Genomic DNA, 17322 nt, shown 5'->3' on the forward strand with positions numbered 1-17322 from the left:
TTAATTATTTAAATGTTTGCTCATCATTTAGCAATGGAAAAAAAAAACTAGTTCACGGTGTTGTTTTTTATTTAAACACAGGCCTGATACTTCACGGAGGCAACAGAGGTGATTACCTCTATGCCCCCTGATCAATGTCTTGGTGCCCTTGAAATGCTATAGTAAAATTAAAATTAAAACTTTGTCATAGAGTGCCCTTTACCGAAAAGAAAAGGCCTTGGTGCCCTTGCCCTTTCAAAAACGAAACATACAGGCCTGAAAACAAACACAATCTATCAAGACTATAACACAAAAAAAAGCCAAAATAAGCTGCAGTTGTTGCTATCTTGACGGCGGTGCTTTATTTTATGGGAAAAGCAAAGACAAAACTACTGGATAAAAAAGGTATGTGACTAAACAGATTGATGACCCTCGCCAAACTATGTTAAAAGGTAGCTGCATTGCATTCAGATCCAATGCTTCGAATGGATTGACTCATCAGGATTGATGTATCGTCCGGTATACTCGATGTGTGAGTTTGTGAGGGATCGCTACTTTGTGCGGAATCGAGCTTGGGCCATTCGGGTAACATCTGCTTATGGTTGCCTGTAGGCATTTCAGTTCTCGAGTCTGGGGGAAAGGCATCGATTCTAGCACCAGACTGAACGATTGAGAATTCATCTCGATAGTTGAATCATCATTTTGAGGGGGGTGTGGTGGTTGTTTACGAACACATGAGCCACAATTATACAGCCGTTAAATATTCAACTATCAAACCAAGCTTTGTATAACTGTTGTAATGGGTTGAGGTTTCTTCCAATTTAAAATTCTCTCAGCGAAATTAACCTAATTCTCACAATAAAAGATTATTAAATGCCTTGGACACTGTAGGTAATTACTCAAATTTGTACAACAAGGGCATTTGTTTCCTTTCATTATTCTCTTGCAAATTTGGTGACCAATTGAGTTTAAATTTTCACAGATTTTGTTTGTATGCATATGTTGGGATACACGCCAAGTGAGAATACTGGTCTTTGAATGAAAATTATCAAATGTGTCCAGTGCCTTAAGAAGATTATACATGTAGCGGAATAAATTTCAGTACGATTTCAAAGAACCTGAATTAGTTGACGCATGATTCCAAGAACATGCTTCTGCCTAGCAGTGTGGAATAGTAGTGAGTGGTAACTCAGTACAAACATATTTTGCATCAAATGCAATTGAATAATTGAAAAGACAAGATCATTCATTATCACATGCCTCTCAGTATTGTGTTCTCCATTCTACATGAGTACAATTTTCAAAGCTGCTTGGACCAACTGTCCCTTTGATTTGAATTGTTTTCAAAAAGGTGACATTTGCTGTGATTCACAGAAATCCAGCACACCTACCTGTATGAATCATTTGATGCAGATAAATAATGCAGCAACTTGACATCAATTCTGGTGCAAGGAGAGAGTGAATTAAAACTCACAAAGCGTGTTTGCTTGCCGGCAGTATAAGATTAATCACACCGTGTCATTGTCTTGGCTGAATATCAATCAAGTTTATTTCAGTAGTACTGAATCACCTGTTGAAATAAAGGACTTTCTCGCTGTCTGATTTAAAAAAAAAAAAAAAAAAAAAAAAAAAAACACACCTGTGCTTTGGAAATGGTCAGTTTTATAGGAACTTTTTTTAAAACCATGATTTGGGCTTGGGCTTTGGCCATTATTAGATATTTAGAAGACATCAGATATTTAGAAGGCGTGCACTTTACTTTTGGAATTTCCATCAGGTGGATGGATTCCAAGCTGGAGCTCCAACCGAACCTGTGGTTTCGAATAGGGCCTTAAAGCTAGGAAGCACACACCAGTGCCCAATTTCATAGAGCTGCTTTTAAAGCACTAAAAGTAGCTAAGCATAGCAACATTATGCTTACCAGATTAAGGTTACCAGCCAAAATGCCATGTCACATGTACAATTTGTGACTGCTCATTTCTGCTAAGCAGGGAATTCTGCTTAAGCAGCTCTTAGAAATTGGGCCCTCTGTTTAGCAGACACTGTGACCAGCATGGATACCCTTTCTAACTCTTACCATCCAGAGCCGCAAACCTTTCCCGTTTCTGCAGATAGAAAATAAACCAATCTCTCCAGGGTTCGATTTCACAAAACTCTTCCTAACTTAGGACTAGTCCTAGGCAATGCTAAGAGATAGGACTGGTCTTAAGTAACTCATCCTAACTTAGGACTAGGATAGGACTGGTCTTAAGTAACTCATCCTAACTTAGGACTAGTCCTATCTCTTAGCATTGCCTAGGACTAGTCCTAAGTTAGGAAGAGTTTTGTGAAATCGACCCCAGGTTTTGTTGAACACATTTGAAAATCTCCCCCCCCCCCTCTTTTATGTTGAATGTAATTCTAAAAATTCCCTGATTGTTGTGCAAGATCTCCCTGATTGCAAGATGGAATTGTTGTCAGCTTTCTCATACAGCTTCTCGATGTCTAGATAGCACTAAAATTTGGGTCAATTTATCTACCGTAAGTCTTTTAATGGCACAGTAGTAATAACATATCTACTTTATGATCTTTTTGAAATGTCCGGTTGCTGCTGCACCTAAAGACTGTTTGCGCTGTAAGTGGATTGTTTAAAGAATGAAATCAAACTAGAAATCTCCCTGCCAAAATAACCAAATAAACGTTTTTAAAATCAGCACAAGATATGTTGCGTTTTTTCTCTCCTTCCCATCCGGACTTGCTGTTTGCCTCTAAGAAAGACCAAGAGAGGAACAAACTCCCCTCTAATGAAATCATAAATCGGCGCTTCGTAAAGAAAATGAATCCCGAAGTGTGTACGGAAGGCATCCAGGAGAAAGAAGCCCAGCATTTTGCAATTGAGGGTTGCAGGGCAGAAAAGTGTAATTAGATAAATCTGAGGATGGTTTTGGGAGGTGCTCCGGGGCGGACCGTGTCCTTTCACTCTGCTCAGAAGGAAATGGAACAAACTGACTTTCTTGTGTCGCGTGTTTCTACCTTAACTATTGAGGACTATCCGGTAACAGTCTTGAGGGGTATTTAAGGAGTGACTTTTCGATTGGGATATTTTCTCCAGTTTTGTCGATGCAGGTTTTGAAGAGATGTTTTCAGTATCGTTTTGTTGGGTTGGGAGTTTTGTTTTAACATGCCGTTTGTTTTGAGAAAAATAGTAAAGGTATTTAAAAATATGTTTAGCCAGAAGACAAATTTTGTGCCCATAAGGTATTTGCTTACCGCTTTGGTAGCTTCTGTGAAATATTTGTTTTACAAGCACCTATTCTCTAATAAAAGAAGAGGAAATAATTTATATACATTTTTTCAGATGAATAATGTCCACTAAATTTTTTTCTGACAAGCATGCAAGCTGTGCCATTTTTTCGTCTCATCTGAAATGTTGTTTTCGGCCTGAAATATAGGTGTAATATTAGGCAACATGTGTCTTGAATTTGGGCTTCCAGTTACTGATGAATCAGTGAGTGTCCGGGCAAGCCCCAAACAAATAAAAACATCCCTCAAATTATTCAATTGGCACAATTTCACTCACACACCCCCAGGAAATCAAACAAGGAGGACCGTCCAGCATTGACCAATTCCAATCTCCATCACCGAATTCCACCTGAGATCCTCCACAAAATGTTATTAGTTTTTAATCTGTGGGGCTCTAAACCAGAAGACCAGAGGATAGGTGGAATTGAGAAATCATTCTCTGTCCCAGGTCCCCAGCCATCCCCGTTGTCTGCCCTGAGGCCTTTCTTTGCATTGCACATGGGGGTGCTTGGGTCAGCCATAGGTGTGCTGCTAATGAAGTGGAAGTGTTAAGAATGAATAGATTGGGGGTGGGGGCTGTGGAGAGATCGGGAGGCTAGTGATTCTGATGTGTATCTCAAAAATGGCTGTTGTGCTGGTAGAGGAGTGTATAGCCTTGCTACTCTTGGCAGCATGCCCTAGTGATACCCTTCGTGGAGGGATGTACTGAAAAACCAATTGAGTTAAAGGCAGTGGACACTATTGGTAATTACTCAAAATAATTATTAACATAAAACCTTTCTTGATTACGAGTAATGGGGAATGTTTGATAGTATAATACATTGAGAGAAACAGCTCCCTCTGAAGTGACGTTGTTTTCGTGAAAGAAGTAGTTTTCCACGAGTTTGATTTCAAGACCTCAGATTTAGAATTTGAGGTCTCGAAATCAAGCATGAAAGCACACAACTTCGTGTGACCATGGTGCGACAAGGGTGTTTTTTTCTTTCATTAATATCTCGCAACTTCGCTGACCGATTAAACTGAAATTTTCACAGGTTTGTTATTTTATGCATATATATGTTGAGATACGCCAACTGTGAAGACTAGTCTTTGACAGTTACCAATAGTGTCCGGTGTCTTTAAAGCATGTTGAGATACACCAAGTGAGAAGACTTGTCCTTGACAACTACAAAAGGTGTCCAGTGTCTTTAAGGAAGAGAATTTTGCATATTCACTTACACAAAAAGGGCGCTGTATTGAATCATTTAGAACTCATTTAGAACCCATCATGAACCCTTTTAGAGAAGTTTCAATTTATCGCATGAAGTCAGGGAAGATTGTCTTAATACGTCAAGAAAAAGAAGAAAAATCAGTCCAAGATAGTTGAAGTATTTGTTATTTGAATGTTGTCTTGAATGTTTCTTGCGTGCACCCTGAGGCCATTTTGTGTATCCAGCCCGCATCAGCTTTTGAGTCAGTCTGGTTTGGTGCCAATGAACTGGAAGGTAAATGACTAAGAAACACAGGGTTGTGGGGATACAGTAGTAGTAGGGAGGTTTGCAGTAAATCCAATCTCGTCTTTAAATAAGGAAAGGAGGGGAGATAAAATGAGATGGAAGAGTCATGGCGAAGTTGTGAATCCCTGGGCTGTTTCATCAACGGACAATGCGGTGCAATTACGGGTTTGGGGAGAGGTACGGCTACAAGGCCGGAAGGATGTTGAGGCTTGGGCTACAGAGGAGAAATTGAATTAGACTAGGGATGCCAATGTTGTCATGGATTCACCTGAAGGCAGTTTGAGAGTCAATACCGCAGTGAATGGTTACAGGTGATTTTTCTCTTATTGCCCTGATTGGTTGTTGCACCACCTGCTTCCAGGAGCTGATATGGGGTTGCATCCACACGGCATCATTCTATAGATAAATAAGGAAAGTGGTCGATACTTGTGAACATTGTGTAGTGCTTGTGTAAATACTTTGGTTAGCCTAGCGTGCATGGAGATGGTGATGATGATACGCAGCAACAATGTGTCAAATTATGTTTTCAATATTTGAAATTACACTTAAGAGTCATTGAACACGTGCACATGGAACTATGGCCTTATCCCAAAAATGGTAACCTGCTTCTTTGGAAATGTTTCTTTCAAAGAGCGTGCCTTCATCTTGGAACTAAAAAGCAAGAAAAAATATAACATAACAATTTTTTAATGGATGGAAATTTCACAAGAAGCGTTTCCCAATCTTGTAACAGGAATTGTTTTCTCCATAAGTGGTTGTCCTTGCACAGTTATGCATTTTTTTTAATTCAAAACAAATAGCCAAAAAAAGAAAACTTAATAATAAACCTACAATTTCAATCATCATAAATTCCCTCTGGGCAATCGTGGTAACAAATACCAGCCTGTGTAAAATGTTATAATCATACAAACCCTTTGTACTGGCAGGGGTGTGCTAAGCTCTCTCTGTGCAATGCGTGTAACTCAATCTACAGGTCTGATTTTAAGGGTTATGATTGAGGCACACTGCTAGCTTCAACACCTTCAGTCTCTGATAGCCAGGTGTAATGAGCCATGGAAACAGCTCCATTGCCATAAATCATCTTCCACACTATTTCAATTTGCCAAATCTCAGCTTGATATAAAGAGCAGAGAGGAAGGGCGGAAAGAAAAAAAAATGGAGTGTGTGGGTCCACAGGGATGCTGCTGTACTGGTGTCGATGCGAACACTTTACTGCAAATATGACAAATGGGTGCTGCGTGCTATAATGAAAGAACTGAAATAAAGTTCTGCCACATTTTATAAATGCATTCATAGTTCATGTTATTTGTAACATTAGGGTTATAATGTAAGCTTCTCAAATTGTCAATTATTTGAAGTGTTACAATCTGATAATGTTACTGGGTTTCATTCCGTCCGGCCTGTTTACGGTTGGAGGCATAAGTGGTGATATATAGCAACAGTTATGAACTGCACTAAGAGAAAAAAAGTTCCACACACAATGAATTGAGTTTTCTGGTGACTCTGGGATAGCTTGCTTCTCTGCAGGTTTTATTTGGGAAGAAGGTTTCAAAACTAAGACAGCATTTACAATCAAACTCTGTATGATTGTTAAAAACAACAGCAGAGGAAGGAAAGGGAAAACAAAAAATGCTCTTCCTAAAAAGAAAAAAAAGAAAACCAAGGAAGTGCCTTTCCTGAAAGTATGAATACATTACCAAGTATGTATGTCTATGAAGCGCCTTTAACCAAAACCAAACAAACTTGTGATCATTCTCGGGTTCAATGTGCTGTTTTGTTTTGTTTTGTTTACCATGTAGTTGAGACCACATGATTAAATGTTTGTCTAATCACTCTGTTAACTACGCCTTGAGTTGAGCCATCATTCCTTGGGCTCCATTCTTCCTGAAGCTCTCAAGTGGCTAACCATACTTAATCATTCCATGCAAACACCCCTACACAGAGTGTAACCATACGTTATGATCTTCGTCTTTATTCAACAACATGTTTGCCTTATTAATTTCCATTCTATCGGTGGGCTGAGAAATGATCTGTTGTATATCTTGCTGTCCAAATTTATTACTTGGCAGACTTTTCTTTTGAAGCTTGAGTTTTGTTTAATGGAAGGATCGTGATGTCAAATTTGTTTAGTAATTTCTTACAAGCGTCACTATATTGCAGAACATCAAGAATCCTGCAAAATCCACCTGATTGTTAGTTTGTTTAGATGATCTTCCATCAAGGGAACTCGGCAAACTCCCCACAAGGGGATATAAACACCAAGCTGGCAACAGCCAATCTCTCTCATCATACAAACATCGGTTTAACGTCTAAGATTATGAATTGCACAAATCAAGAAAGTGAGATTCAGTAACTAGACAACAATATTTATTCTAGTCACTGTGAAATCAACGGTTAGCTGAGGGATTCGAACCCACAACCTTGTGAGTGCAAGTCCTGCAGTCTGACCACGGTGACTGAAGCAATGGTATGTTTGTTTACTGTGTTTCTTGAAAACTGGTGTTATTAACTTTGTCTTTTGTTCTTTGTGTTTGCTGCAGGTTGATCCCAACAGCATAGCAGGTGATGATGGCAGAATCAGAGCAGGGGACCAGATACTACAAGTAAGTAAAAATAAATAAATAAATAAATAAATAAATAAATAAATAAATAAATAATTTTGGACTAACTTAGTCCTAACTCTTTGTGAAATCGACCCCAGGTCAGGTTTTGTTTTCATAACCTTTCCCAACAATACAAATTGTTGTTTACCCTTAAACACTGATGTGTATGAACATAGAGCAAGGAACAGATGAAGCACTGTATACTTTCCCGAGTTCTGTGTGAACAAAATCCACAGGCAAATCACTCAGGTGGGATTCGAACCTGCAATCTTTGCATTGCTAGAGCAGGTGTCTTAACTACCGCAAGACCATTGAGCTAGCCTGGTGGCTATATGCAGTTAGAATCCTAAGTTTTTAGCGGTGGGGATCACAACCATTCAAAAGATGTTAATTTTTGCTGTTCCAATGAACTTCTCAAATATGTGCCGCAATAAAGTATTTTTTTCAAAGCACAACAATGAAAGAAACGCATCATAACTGAATAAAGCTAGTCATTGTTCAAACATTATTGCCCTAGAAAAGAAAATGGTTGTCAAAAATACATCTCAAGTCAGAAATACCACACCTTGTGATCGTGATACTGGTTGTAGTATTTGAGCAGTAAATCTGAGTTAGGCCAAGCATTACTGGCAGAAGCACGTAGCAACCCCCGGTCCCTCCGTGGTGAAACTGTGTTGTCCTATACCATCCTGAGCAGTTAATTAGGAACAAACATGATCACATAGAGATCCCCTACTTTAAAAGCCTGGCTGTTAGGTACGCATTAACAAACAAACCTCAAATGGATGACTCTTAAATAAATAGTGACTCAAGTCATTCCCACGCATTATGACATTGTTGGTTGAATCAATGACAGAATCATTCGTTAAGTCCACAAAATTAGACGGACGGACTGAAAATGTGGGGAAAATTCCAAAGTTCAGCCAAAGTCAAACAGACCTAAGAAAAACAGGGCTAGAGATGAATGCTCTATATCGCCTCATTTATACTACTTGAGTTTTTACGTTAAGACACTCTAGGCAAAGCCACCGAGGCTTTGTTGTTTTGGGGTAAAAAATACTGAATGGAAGATTAATGAGAGCTTCCCCGGTTGTGGATCAGGTCTTTGTCTGCTTGGTTGGGGGTTAGTTTATCAAAGTCCACAAGACAACTGGGCTTGCTTGGATTAAACAGAAAAAGTCAATTTATTGCTTTGTTTAAGACGTACACGTTTATCCCCCAGTCCAGTGATTGTTTTCAAGAAATAATGTCATAATGGAATTTTTCATTCATCACATTCAACAGCAAAGTTCTTTGAGGTTTTTAAAATTCTTCCAGACAACTTCTTCAATATTTTACATACTGTTTACAATTAGTTACAAGTGGTATGAGTAATGTTACTAGAATGTCCCACACAATTTTAAGTGAATCTCAAATTGAAATTCTTCAAACAAAAGAAAACTGTTTCTGCCTGTTTGTCGCATAACTAAATGAAAGCTTTTATGTATATGAGAAGTGGCCATACTCACACAAACCATTCAACTTTTGCATCTTGTATTCAGTGTTTTCAAGGCTTTTCCAATCTGGGCCCAATTTCATAGAACTGCTTAGCACAAAATTTTGCTAAGCATGAATCTTTTGCTTTGATAAAAACAGGATTACCAAACAAATTTCCTTTTGTTACATATTGCTTGTTACCAGTACTCAGCTGTTTGCTTACCCTGAAAATCAGGTGGAAATTTGGTTGGTAATCCTGTTTTTATCAAGGAAGAAATTTCATGCTCAGCAAATTTTTGTGCTTAGCAGCTCAATGAAATTGGGCCCTGGTCACGCTTGCTTAGAACTATGTGACTTAGGAACACTAGCTTTAGTGAAAAGAAATTGAAATGAAGCAATAATTAAAACAAAACTAATTGAGCCAAACCCTCTGCTTACAAGCTTTAAGAAAATAGATCCGGCTGGACGCTGAATGAAGCTTCAACTTTCAGGTGAACTTGGTGACTGATTTCCCATGTAAAGCAGAGTAAAATGCTAAGCAAAATGTGTCAGTTGCTGCTCAAAAAAACATTTTTGGCTACTCAATATTAGCATTTAGTGTGCACAAAATCTGTTCAGTCAAAATACTTTGCTATGCAAAATTGCTGGATGAAATCGTTCCCTGGAACTCCTCCAGAATAAGAGAACTGTGTTCCTAGTTGATGCATTCCCAGACTTGTGCACTCTGGAGTAATGGCAATAAAAGAATGTTGAGATGCAAAATCCATTCAGCGAGAAGTTGAAATTCCTATATGGTGGACAAAGATTCAGTTTAATTCGCTTTGCAACGGGACACGATTTCTGCGCATGGTGTACTTTTTAAGTATCTTCTAAACAACGACTTGCAGGAATATGCTTCTTGTTCTATAGGTTTCACTTTGTGTTAGCTGGCCTGCACTGAGCATACACTGTACCAACAAAAAATCAACCTACAAAAAAATGTTACCAAATGTTTACTGATTTTTTTTTCTTCAGGAAACCAGTCATATATGAAAATTTCAATCATAGTTTTTTCATTTGTCATAATCAAATCGTTTTGATTGGTTTTTCAAAATTTTTACTCCGAGTATTCTGTTTGCTTTCAATTGCAGTCTGCTTTGTTTCATTAATTTAAATATTTCACAAAAATCTCATTTATCACCAAGGTCAGAGTTTATGGATGTTAGTTTTTTTCATTTTTTTCTTTTTCTTTACAGATCAATGGTGAAGATGTACTCAACAACGACCAAGCCCTGTCATTATTTGCACAGAAGTCTGATACTACCTCAATACTAGTCTGTAGATCGCAGTTGCAAGTAAGTCACCATTTTACTTTGATACCTTGAACCAAATCTCACTGTGTTACTACCTTTTGTCTATTGACTCAATTCACCTGACGTCAACATCAAAATAAATCTTGGATGCTGCATATTGGTGGGCAATGTCATTGTGCATTATTCAGTGAAGTACGCATTTTAGGCGACGCTGTGATTACTAGTAAACCTATTGACCACCAACATGGTGAGCATGGCACAGTCGCCGCATGTGACGTGCGTGCAAGGGGTCTATTGGGCTGTAACATCTAGACTTATTTTTTTTACACATGCAATGCATTGAAAGACTTTATTCTTGGAAGGGAAAAGTTCTTCTAAAACCTGAGCATTTCTTTCAGAAAGGTTTCCATTACAAACAAACAAATAAAATGCCAATACACCATCTTAGTGTGCCACAGACATCCCTTCTGAAAATGAACTCAAAAAGTGGGTCACCAATCCAGAAAGCAGATTGGGGAAAATTAACAGATAAAAAAAGGGTCAGCAGTTTACAGCTGATTGCAAATGAGTCCGAAATTCAAGGAGATAGCAATCAAGATGGGGTGATGCCAAATAGTCGGCATCCCTTCCTTCCCAACATTTATTAAAAGAGAAATAGAGAGAGAGAGCAAGTTCAAAGACAGCGCGTCTTGCGACTTCAAAAGATGTTTGCTACGTCCTGAATACAAAGCTCAAGAGGATACGTCTTTGATGGTACGGTGAGGGGAGAGTCATCCAACCGTCTAGTTGCTACATGTTCATTTTTAGAGTAGGAGTTTGTTTGGGGGGGGGGGGGGTTGGAATGAAGATCATCTTCAGCAAGACTGCATCTCCTACGAGGGAAGTGCCTCGTTTGGTCGGTAATCAATCGCTGTTCCGAAAGAATCAGTCGCTTGGCTGCAGAATGCTTTTGTCGGCGGCATCAAACGACCGTGTTCAATGAAGCTTGGTGCTTCTGGTAAACAGTCAAGAAAGAGAGACGAGACCACGGTTGTTGTTTTTTATTTTCTACAAAAATAAAGGAGGAAGAGTTAATGAGCATGGATGGGCATTAACCTGAGAGAAACACGCGTTGGCTCGATGTCGTCTGAACAAAAATTATCAGTTGATTATAGAGGGAATGTTTTTACAGTGTCGTTTCACTGGGAATTAAGTCATTCATACCTCAAAAACAAAACATGCGTAATTACTATCACTGCTGAATGAAAACTATACAACTCGCCAATACGCTTAGATGTAATTTTCCTCGGGATCCCTAGACATTAGAGGTTGAATAGTTTCACTCAACTATCAAGGGATTGCCACTGCACTTTCAACGAGGGGGGAATATTTTGTAGTTCCATTTTCTCTTTTGGCTGATATCAATCGTCTGGGAGAACATTACAGAGAGCTAATAAGACAGGGTAGCGCACTTACTAACTTCACATCCGCAGATGCAAATCAAGGAGAAGATCTTTTGTGAGATGGAAAGCCTGCATCAAGGGACACTAATCTCTTCAATTTGCAAAGCTTGCTATTATTATCCGGAGAACATTTCAAAAACACACTAAAAGAACCTTACGAATAGTAGGCATTTTTGTTTTTTTGTCATAAGGATTTTTTTGTTCAAAAAAGATTGACAACTGCTGTAATGTTTGTTAAGTTTTAAATAAATATATTAAGTTTTAATAAATATTATCAACACAACATCATATTTTTTAATTACAATAGTTGTAGTTAAATTATTCAATATAACATTTAAAAATCCAGACCAGCACAAAAATCTACAAACTCCCATTTTACCAGAATTTGATGGATTTAGTTCTGCTTATAAAAGTCCTTGCTCTATGATATAAATATGAAGCTAAACTAATTAAAGATGGTTTGAGGCCAGGCAAGTACAGTCCTGTATGCTTCGTTTTTGAAAGGGCAAGGGCACCAAGGCTTTTCTCCTTGATAAATGGCACCCTATGAGAAAATTGTAAATTTCTACTGGAGCATTTCAAGGGCACCAAGGCAATGATATAGGGGGTATGGTGGCAATCCCCTTTGTTGCCTCTGTGAAGTTTCAGGCCTGGAAGTATTTAAAAGATACTGACTGATATGAGATAGTGGATAAGTAGCCAAAATGTCAAGGACACTTCGACTGATTGATATTCCAAAGTTAAACAAGCATCCTGGTTACTTTCCTCTTTAAATACATCATCAGAACTTATAAGAAAAGAAAGAAAAAAAGTATTTATCTTTCAGTTCATAGCAATGACATCTTATGGATTGTCAGTGATGTTTAATTCACAAATCTTGAATTCTCAAGACTTCTTGAGATAAAATTGTCAGTTTGTTGATTTGGGAAATGCTCATCATTGAAATGCTTTCTAATGATGTCAAAAACAGATAATAAGAAGAATGATTGTGTGTGATCTGTTTGTTGAAAGAAGCACTACTCGGTCAGTTGGGTCTTTAAGATTGCAAATTTGTTTCCGGTGAATTCCTAAATAAGATCGAAACGGCTGTTATATTTAGAGGATTGTGTATCTTTTAAGTTCCAATTGTCAGTTTGGGTTAAATCAAATATTTTGCGTCCATTCCCCTCCCCTGAAGTGTGCCATGTTTAATCCCCATCTGGAATCCATTTTAAAATTAACCAGGAGATTCATTTTGAAAAGTCATTTCCGTCAAGTTGGGATTTTTGTTTCGTTGTATTTCTTACAGCTCCTCCAAATTTTTCTCATGTCAGTATGGCTTTTACAGTCCTGAAACGATTACCAAACAACTTGTCAATGCAACAGAGAGTCAAGTCCAAGTTCGTCTTCTAAATTTCTTGAAAGTGACAACCTGCCAGATGGAGTAGGGTATCAAAATATTCATCATCATTAAAAAGACAACCATCATTGAAACATCTGTGACTTTTCAAAGTTTTAACCAATGGTGTACAGAAAATGTGATTTTCACACTCCTTTGAGAATAACTGGGTGAAAGAAAAGCAACAATCTCATTGGCTCACACCAAGGCCAAATTTTGTAAAGCTGTCAAGCAGAAAATTCTGCTTGGCAAAATTCTTTGCTAAGCATGAAATGAGTTGGATACAGTATTTTGGCTGGTAACCTAATTTTGCTCAGCAAGAGTATTCTGTTCTGTTCTTAGCAAGTTGTTGTGCTTACAGGTTTGATGAAATAGGGCACTAAAGGAAACCTGAGTCAGCGGGCGAGCTTTATACAGAGCATTTCATTGGCTAATCTGTACATGTATACCTTCAAATCTCTGCAATTTTCTACGTGAATTACGGCATTGGAAAGAGATTTAAATGCACGGATCCCTCTTTAAGACGGGTCTCACATTAGCCGGGCATTCAAGTCTCATCCCAACTTCCATCGGATCAAGGCAAGTGTAACAAATGACTTAGGAAGGATGTAGCATTAAGCGCTCAACTAGTTCTCCCTCCCGCTGTCCCCTACCTCTTTCCCCGAACACTCCATTAACGCCCGACCCAAGTTATTTACATCAAAAGTTGGCCTTGTCGTTCAAGAGCAATGGCTTGATGATGCGGTCAGGCTAAACGAATCTTCCTTGGATGTTCGGGAGACTCCATGCAGCCATATCGTAATCAGATGGTTGCGAAAAGACTTTCCTCTCTCCGTCTCTCTCTGTCTCTCTCCCTCTCGGAAATAAACGTCTCCAACCCTTAAAATAGAAGTGGTGAAATAAAAGCATACAGCTCACCTATTCAGGAAATGCTAAAGATATTCATGTTCCTTTGTTATTTCTGTTGTACGGTTTAGACGATTGTCATCGACTGTGGGAATAAAAGGGAAGGCTGTTGTGTTCAAGCGACAATACACTAAAGAATTCTGTTTTGTTTGAGAGTACTTATCTTCGAGAGATGCGAGTTGTATAGGTAAACTTAATTAATACGAAGCTTTTTCCTTTTATGTCCATGAATTATCAAACGACGTGATGGTGAGTCTCTCAGCTTGTTTCTGTGGCACAAAAAGCTTTTTCTCGTCTTGTACATGTTCACATCATTTAATGAAATTCACTGCCACTGCAGAGATTTTTTTTTAGCCTGAGCTTTGCCAATAATGTTCTCTATCCCTTTGATAGATCTTCATTAGGGCCTCCTTTGATGTGGGACGGGATGCCGCCGTTGACCTTAGCTACCCACCCCGTGGCCATGCAAGCAAGCATGCAAGGAAAACTTGCACTAAGGCATCGGCACCTGAATTACTATACGATTCCCAGATATCGGCTTATTTGTGAGTTAAGCTGACGTCTCATGTGCGACGCTTTGATCAAAGAGTGGGGGAATCAGTTTCCACATGATGGGATTCTGAGGCCGTTTCTGTCTCTTCTATTTGTCCTCACTCGTCGCTAAGATACTTTATTCGTTTTTTATTATGCCCACTTTGCTTCAGCTCTTTATCCACTTCCGTTCCCTTGTATCAGTTTTTTTCTTCTTCTTTTTCTTCCAAACTCTGAGTAGATTTCAAGGTACGATTGTAGTACTAGGCAATAACACATGATATGCTGAATGCAATTATTATAATAAACTCCACTCTGTTGTTGTTGTTTGTTTGCGAACACTTTCAGTACATTTATAAGAAAATAATAATAGACACAGAGAGTTTCTCCCTTGAAAATCTTGCCTAAAAATCTGCTTCTTTTTTTAAGGTTATTTTGGTAAAACAAAATAAGCCTCTCCCTAAAGTATTTGTTAGATGAACAAAATATGGGGGAAAACGATCAAAATATGCAGCTTTTAAGAATCAGGCTGCTAGGAAAATGTGGCTAATTATGTTATCTGATGATGATTCGAATGACGCAGGTTTCTCTCAAACTTCCAGTTACCATGGTAACACTGTCCAAGAAGATAGACCTTATGCATTGACGTCATCCAGCGGCTATCTTAGTGGAAAAACGGTGACGAAACAATCGAAACGCACAGATCTGTACGCGCGGCGCACAGGATTGGCCAATGAACAATCTTCGTTTGACCTCTAGGTGAGGGCGCCCTACTGAAATGACGTCATGTGCATAAGGTCTATTGTCGAGAGCATTTTACAGATGCCTAGAAACATAAATTCCTGGAGAGCCTACATTTAAATAGATGTCTGTATATAAAAATGCTCATTTTTATCAACTGCTAAATGATTTTGACTCTTGCCTCGTGAGGGCCCCATAATTAAGATTAATCTTAGAATTTTATCTTAGGAGCATTTGACAGAAACAGTTTTAAGGCACTGGATACCTTTGGTAATTGTCAAAGACAAGTGTTCTCACTTGGTGTATCTCAACATATGCATAAAATAACAAACCTGTGAAAATTTGAACTCAATTGGTCGTTTAAGTTGCGAGAAAATAATGGAAGAAAAAAACACCCTTGTCGCACAACTTGTGTGCTTTCAGATGCTTGAATTTGAGACCTCAGCTGAGATCTCGAATTCAATTCAAACAATTTTAGTGAGAAATTACTTCTTTCTGTAAAACTATATTACTTCAGAGGGAGCCGTTTCTCACAATGTTTTATACTATCGACAGCTCCCTATTGCTCGTTACCAAGTAAGTTTTTATTCTAACAATTATTTTGAGTAATTACCAATAGTTTCCAGGATAAACTTCGAAACCATTACAGACCTCGATACCAAGCAAACATTTCGATTAGAAATCATCAATCAGTATTTCAGATAATTAGCCACACTTCATTATATCTTGAATCATCATCCTCAGCGACTGTGTTAATATATCTACTGTTAATGTCAGCCTTCTGGATGTGAATGCTGAGCTTCTTTGTACAGGTGTGCCAATCCTAGGGACTGATGATACCTCAAGCCTCCAGAGAGAATGTGCCGTACATTCTTGCCGGAGGCGTAAACTGTCGCAGAAGAGCGTTTCTTGACCCCCACTTTTTTTTTCCTTTCGTTTGGCAATCATGTTTTCATTTCCAAAGGCGCCACTGTCGCGATGCAAAGCTTATTGGTGTAGACTCATGATCTGATGGTTCGCTTCTCACTAGTGTGATTGGATAAGTGGAATTGGACAGGTAATTGGGAACCGTGTAGAAATCGGGAGCTTTTAGGTTTTTTCATTTGTATTTTCCAGTTTAGATCTAGTCCTTTTTTTTATGATTCATCTGGTCAGGGAATTGTTTGGTCAGATTTCTCCATGGGTTTGTTATTGTGTGTCGGTACTTGATGATGAGTACAAGTGTTGACTTAGACAAGCTGCAGACGTTTTCCTTTAGGTTCAATCTATTTTGTATGTTTTGTACAAATTCAAGTACTGGTAATAATAGTGACCTGTTTTGGTGTAACTCAGTTCTGTGACATGTATTCCTGCAAAAATAAATATATAAACTGTCATGTTTCATGAATGTTCGTGGATGAAGAACCCATTGTACTTTATTCAATTAAATGTTGAGGTGCTTGAGCATTTATTTGTATTTTATTAACAAACTAATCTTCACACAAAATTATTAACATTTTTTATTCAAATACTATTTTTTCAAATGGTGGTAATAATATCTTGCACAAGGTGTAGAATACTAAACTGATTGACACATCTTTTTAAGCCTTGTAGGCCCCTTTTGAGTTTAAGTTCTAAGAGTATACTTTAAGTTCTGCACAACTGCTGTTCATGAAGAGTGTTCTTTTGAAGTACTCAAATAATAAGAAATATTTCCTTGTGTTAAATCTTCATCATACAGATGTAGTCCTGTATGGCATATTAATTTTCTCTGAATTACAAAATCCAATCGGAATAATATTTAGACAGCATTCATGTTCTACAAAGCCATCACAATATCAGCTGAAAAAGAAATAAAACCTTTGGTAGCTTGTAATCAGTCTTCTCGTTAGTGAAACAACAAAACAATCGCAAGATGAGGTACATGAGAGAGAAGTAGTGTGGCATTATTGACGTCATACAGGAGCCTAATTAATTGGATAAAATTGCACTTTGTGTCGCTCAGAGAAAAAACACTGCTCTGCGGAACAGGAAACTTCAAATTGCTAATAATGTTCCGAAATCCAAGAAACCTTGAGTCACATGTTGGGATGAGTCATTGTGGCGAGATAAAAAAAAAAGGAACATGGAGTGGGGAAAAAAAAGCAGCGTTTTCTTATTTTACCGTGTTTTTATTTGATGCTTGGATGGATTGATTTTGTTTTCTTTAAACTAGCA

At 38.2% G+C, this 17322-nt stretch overlaps 1 protein-coding gene across 1 annotated transcript in view; it reads left to right on the top strand.

Moving 5' to 3' along the window:
- The window catches only part of LOC117306155 (E3 ubiquitin-protein ligase PDZRN3-like), a 70338-nt gene that overhangs the window by 35126 nt on the left and 17890 nt on the right, over positions 1-17322 (top strand). Inside the window, exons 5-6 of the mRNA XM_033790886.1 lie at positions 7298-7360; positions 10072-10170. Of these exons, the coding sequence (XP_033646777.1) occupies positions 7298-7360; positions 10072-10170 (162 nt within the window). The remainder of the gene's footprint in view (positions 1-7297; positions 7361-10071; positions 10171-17322) is intronic.

This window comes from Asterias rubens, chromosome 2 (genome assembly GCF_902459465.1).
Source record: "Asterias rubens chromosome 2, eAstRub1.3, whole genome shotgun sequence".
Taxonomy (NCBI): Eukaryota; Metazoa; Echinodermata; class Asteroidea; order Forcipulatida; family Asteriidae; genus Asterias; species Asterias rubens.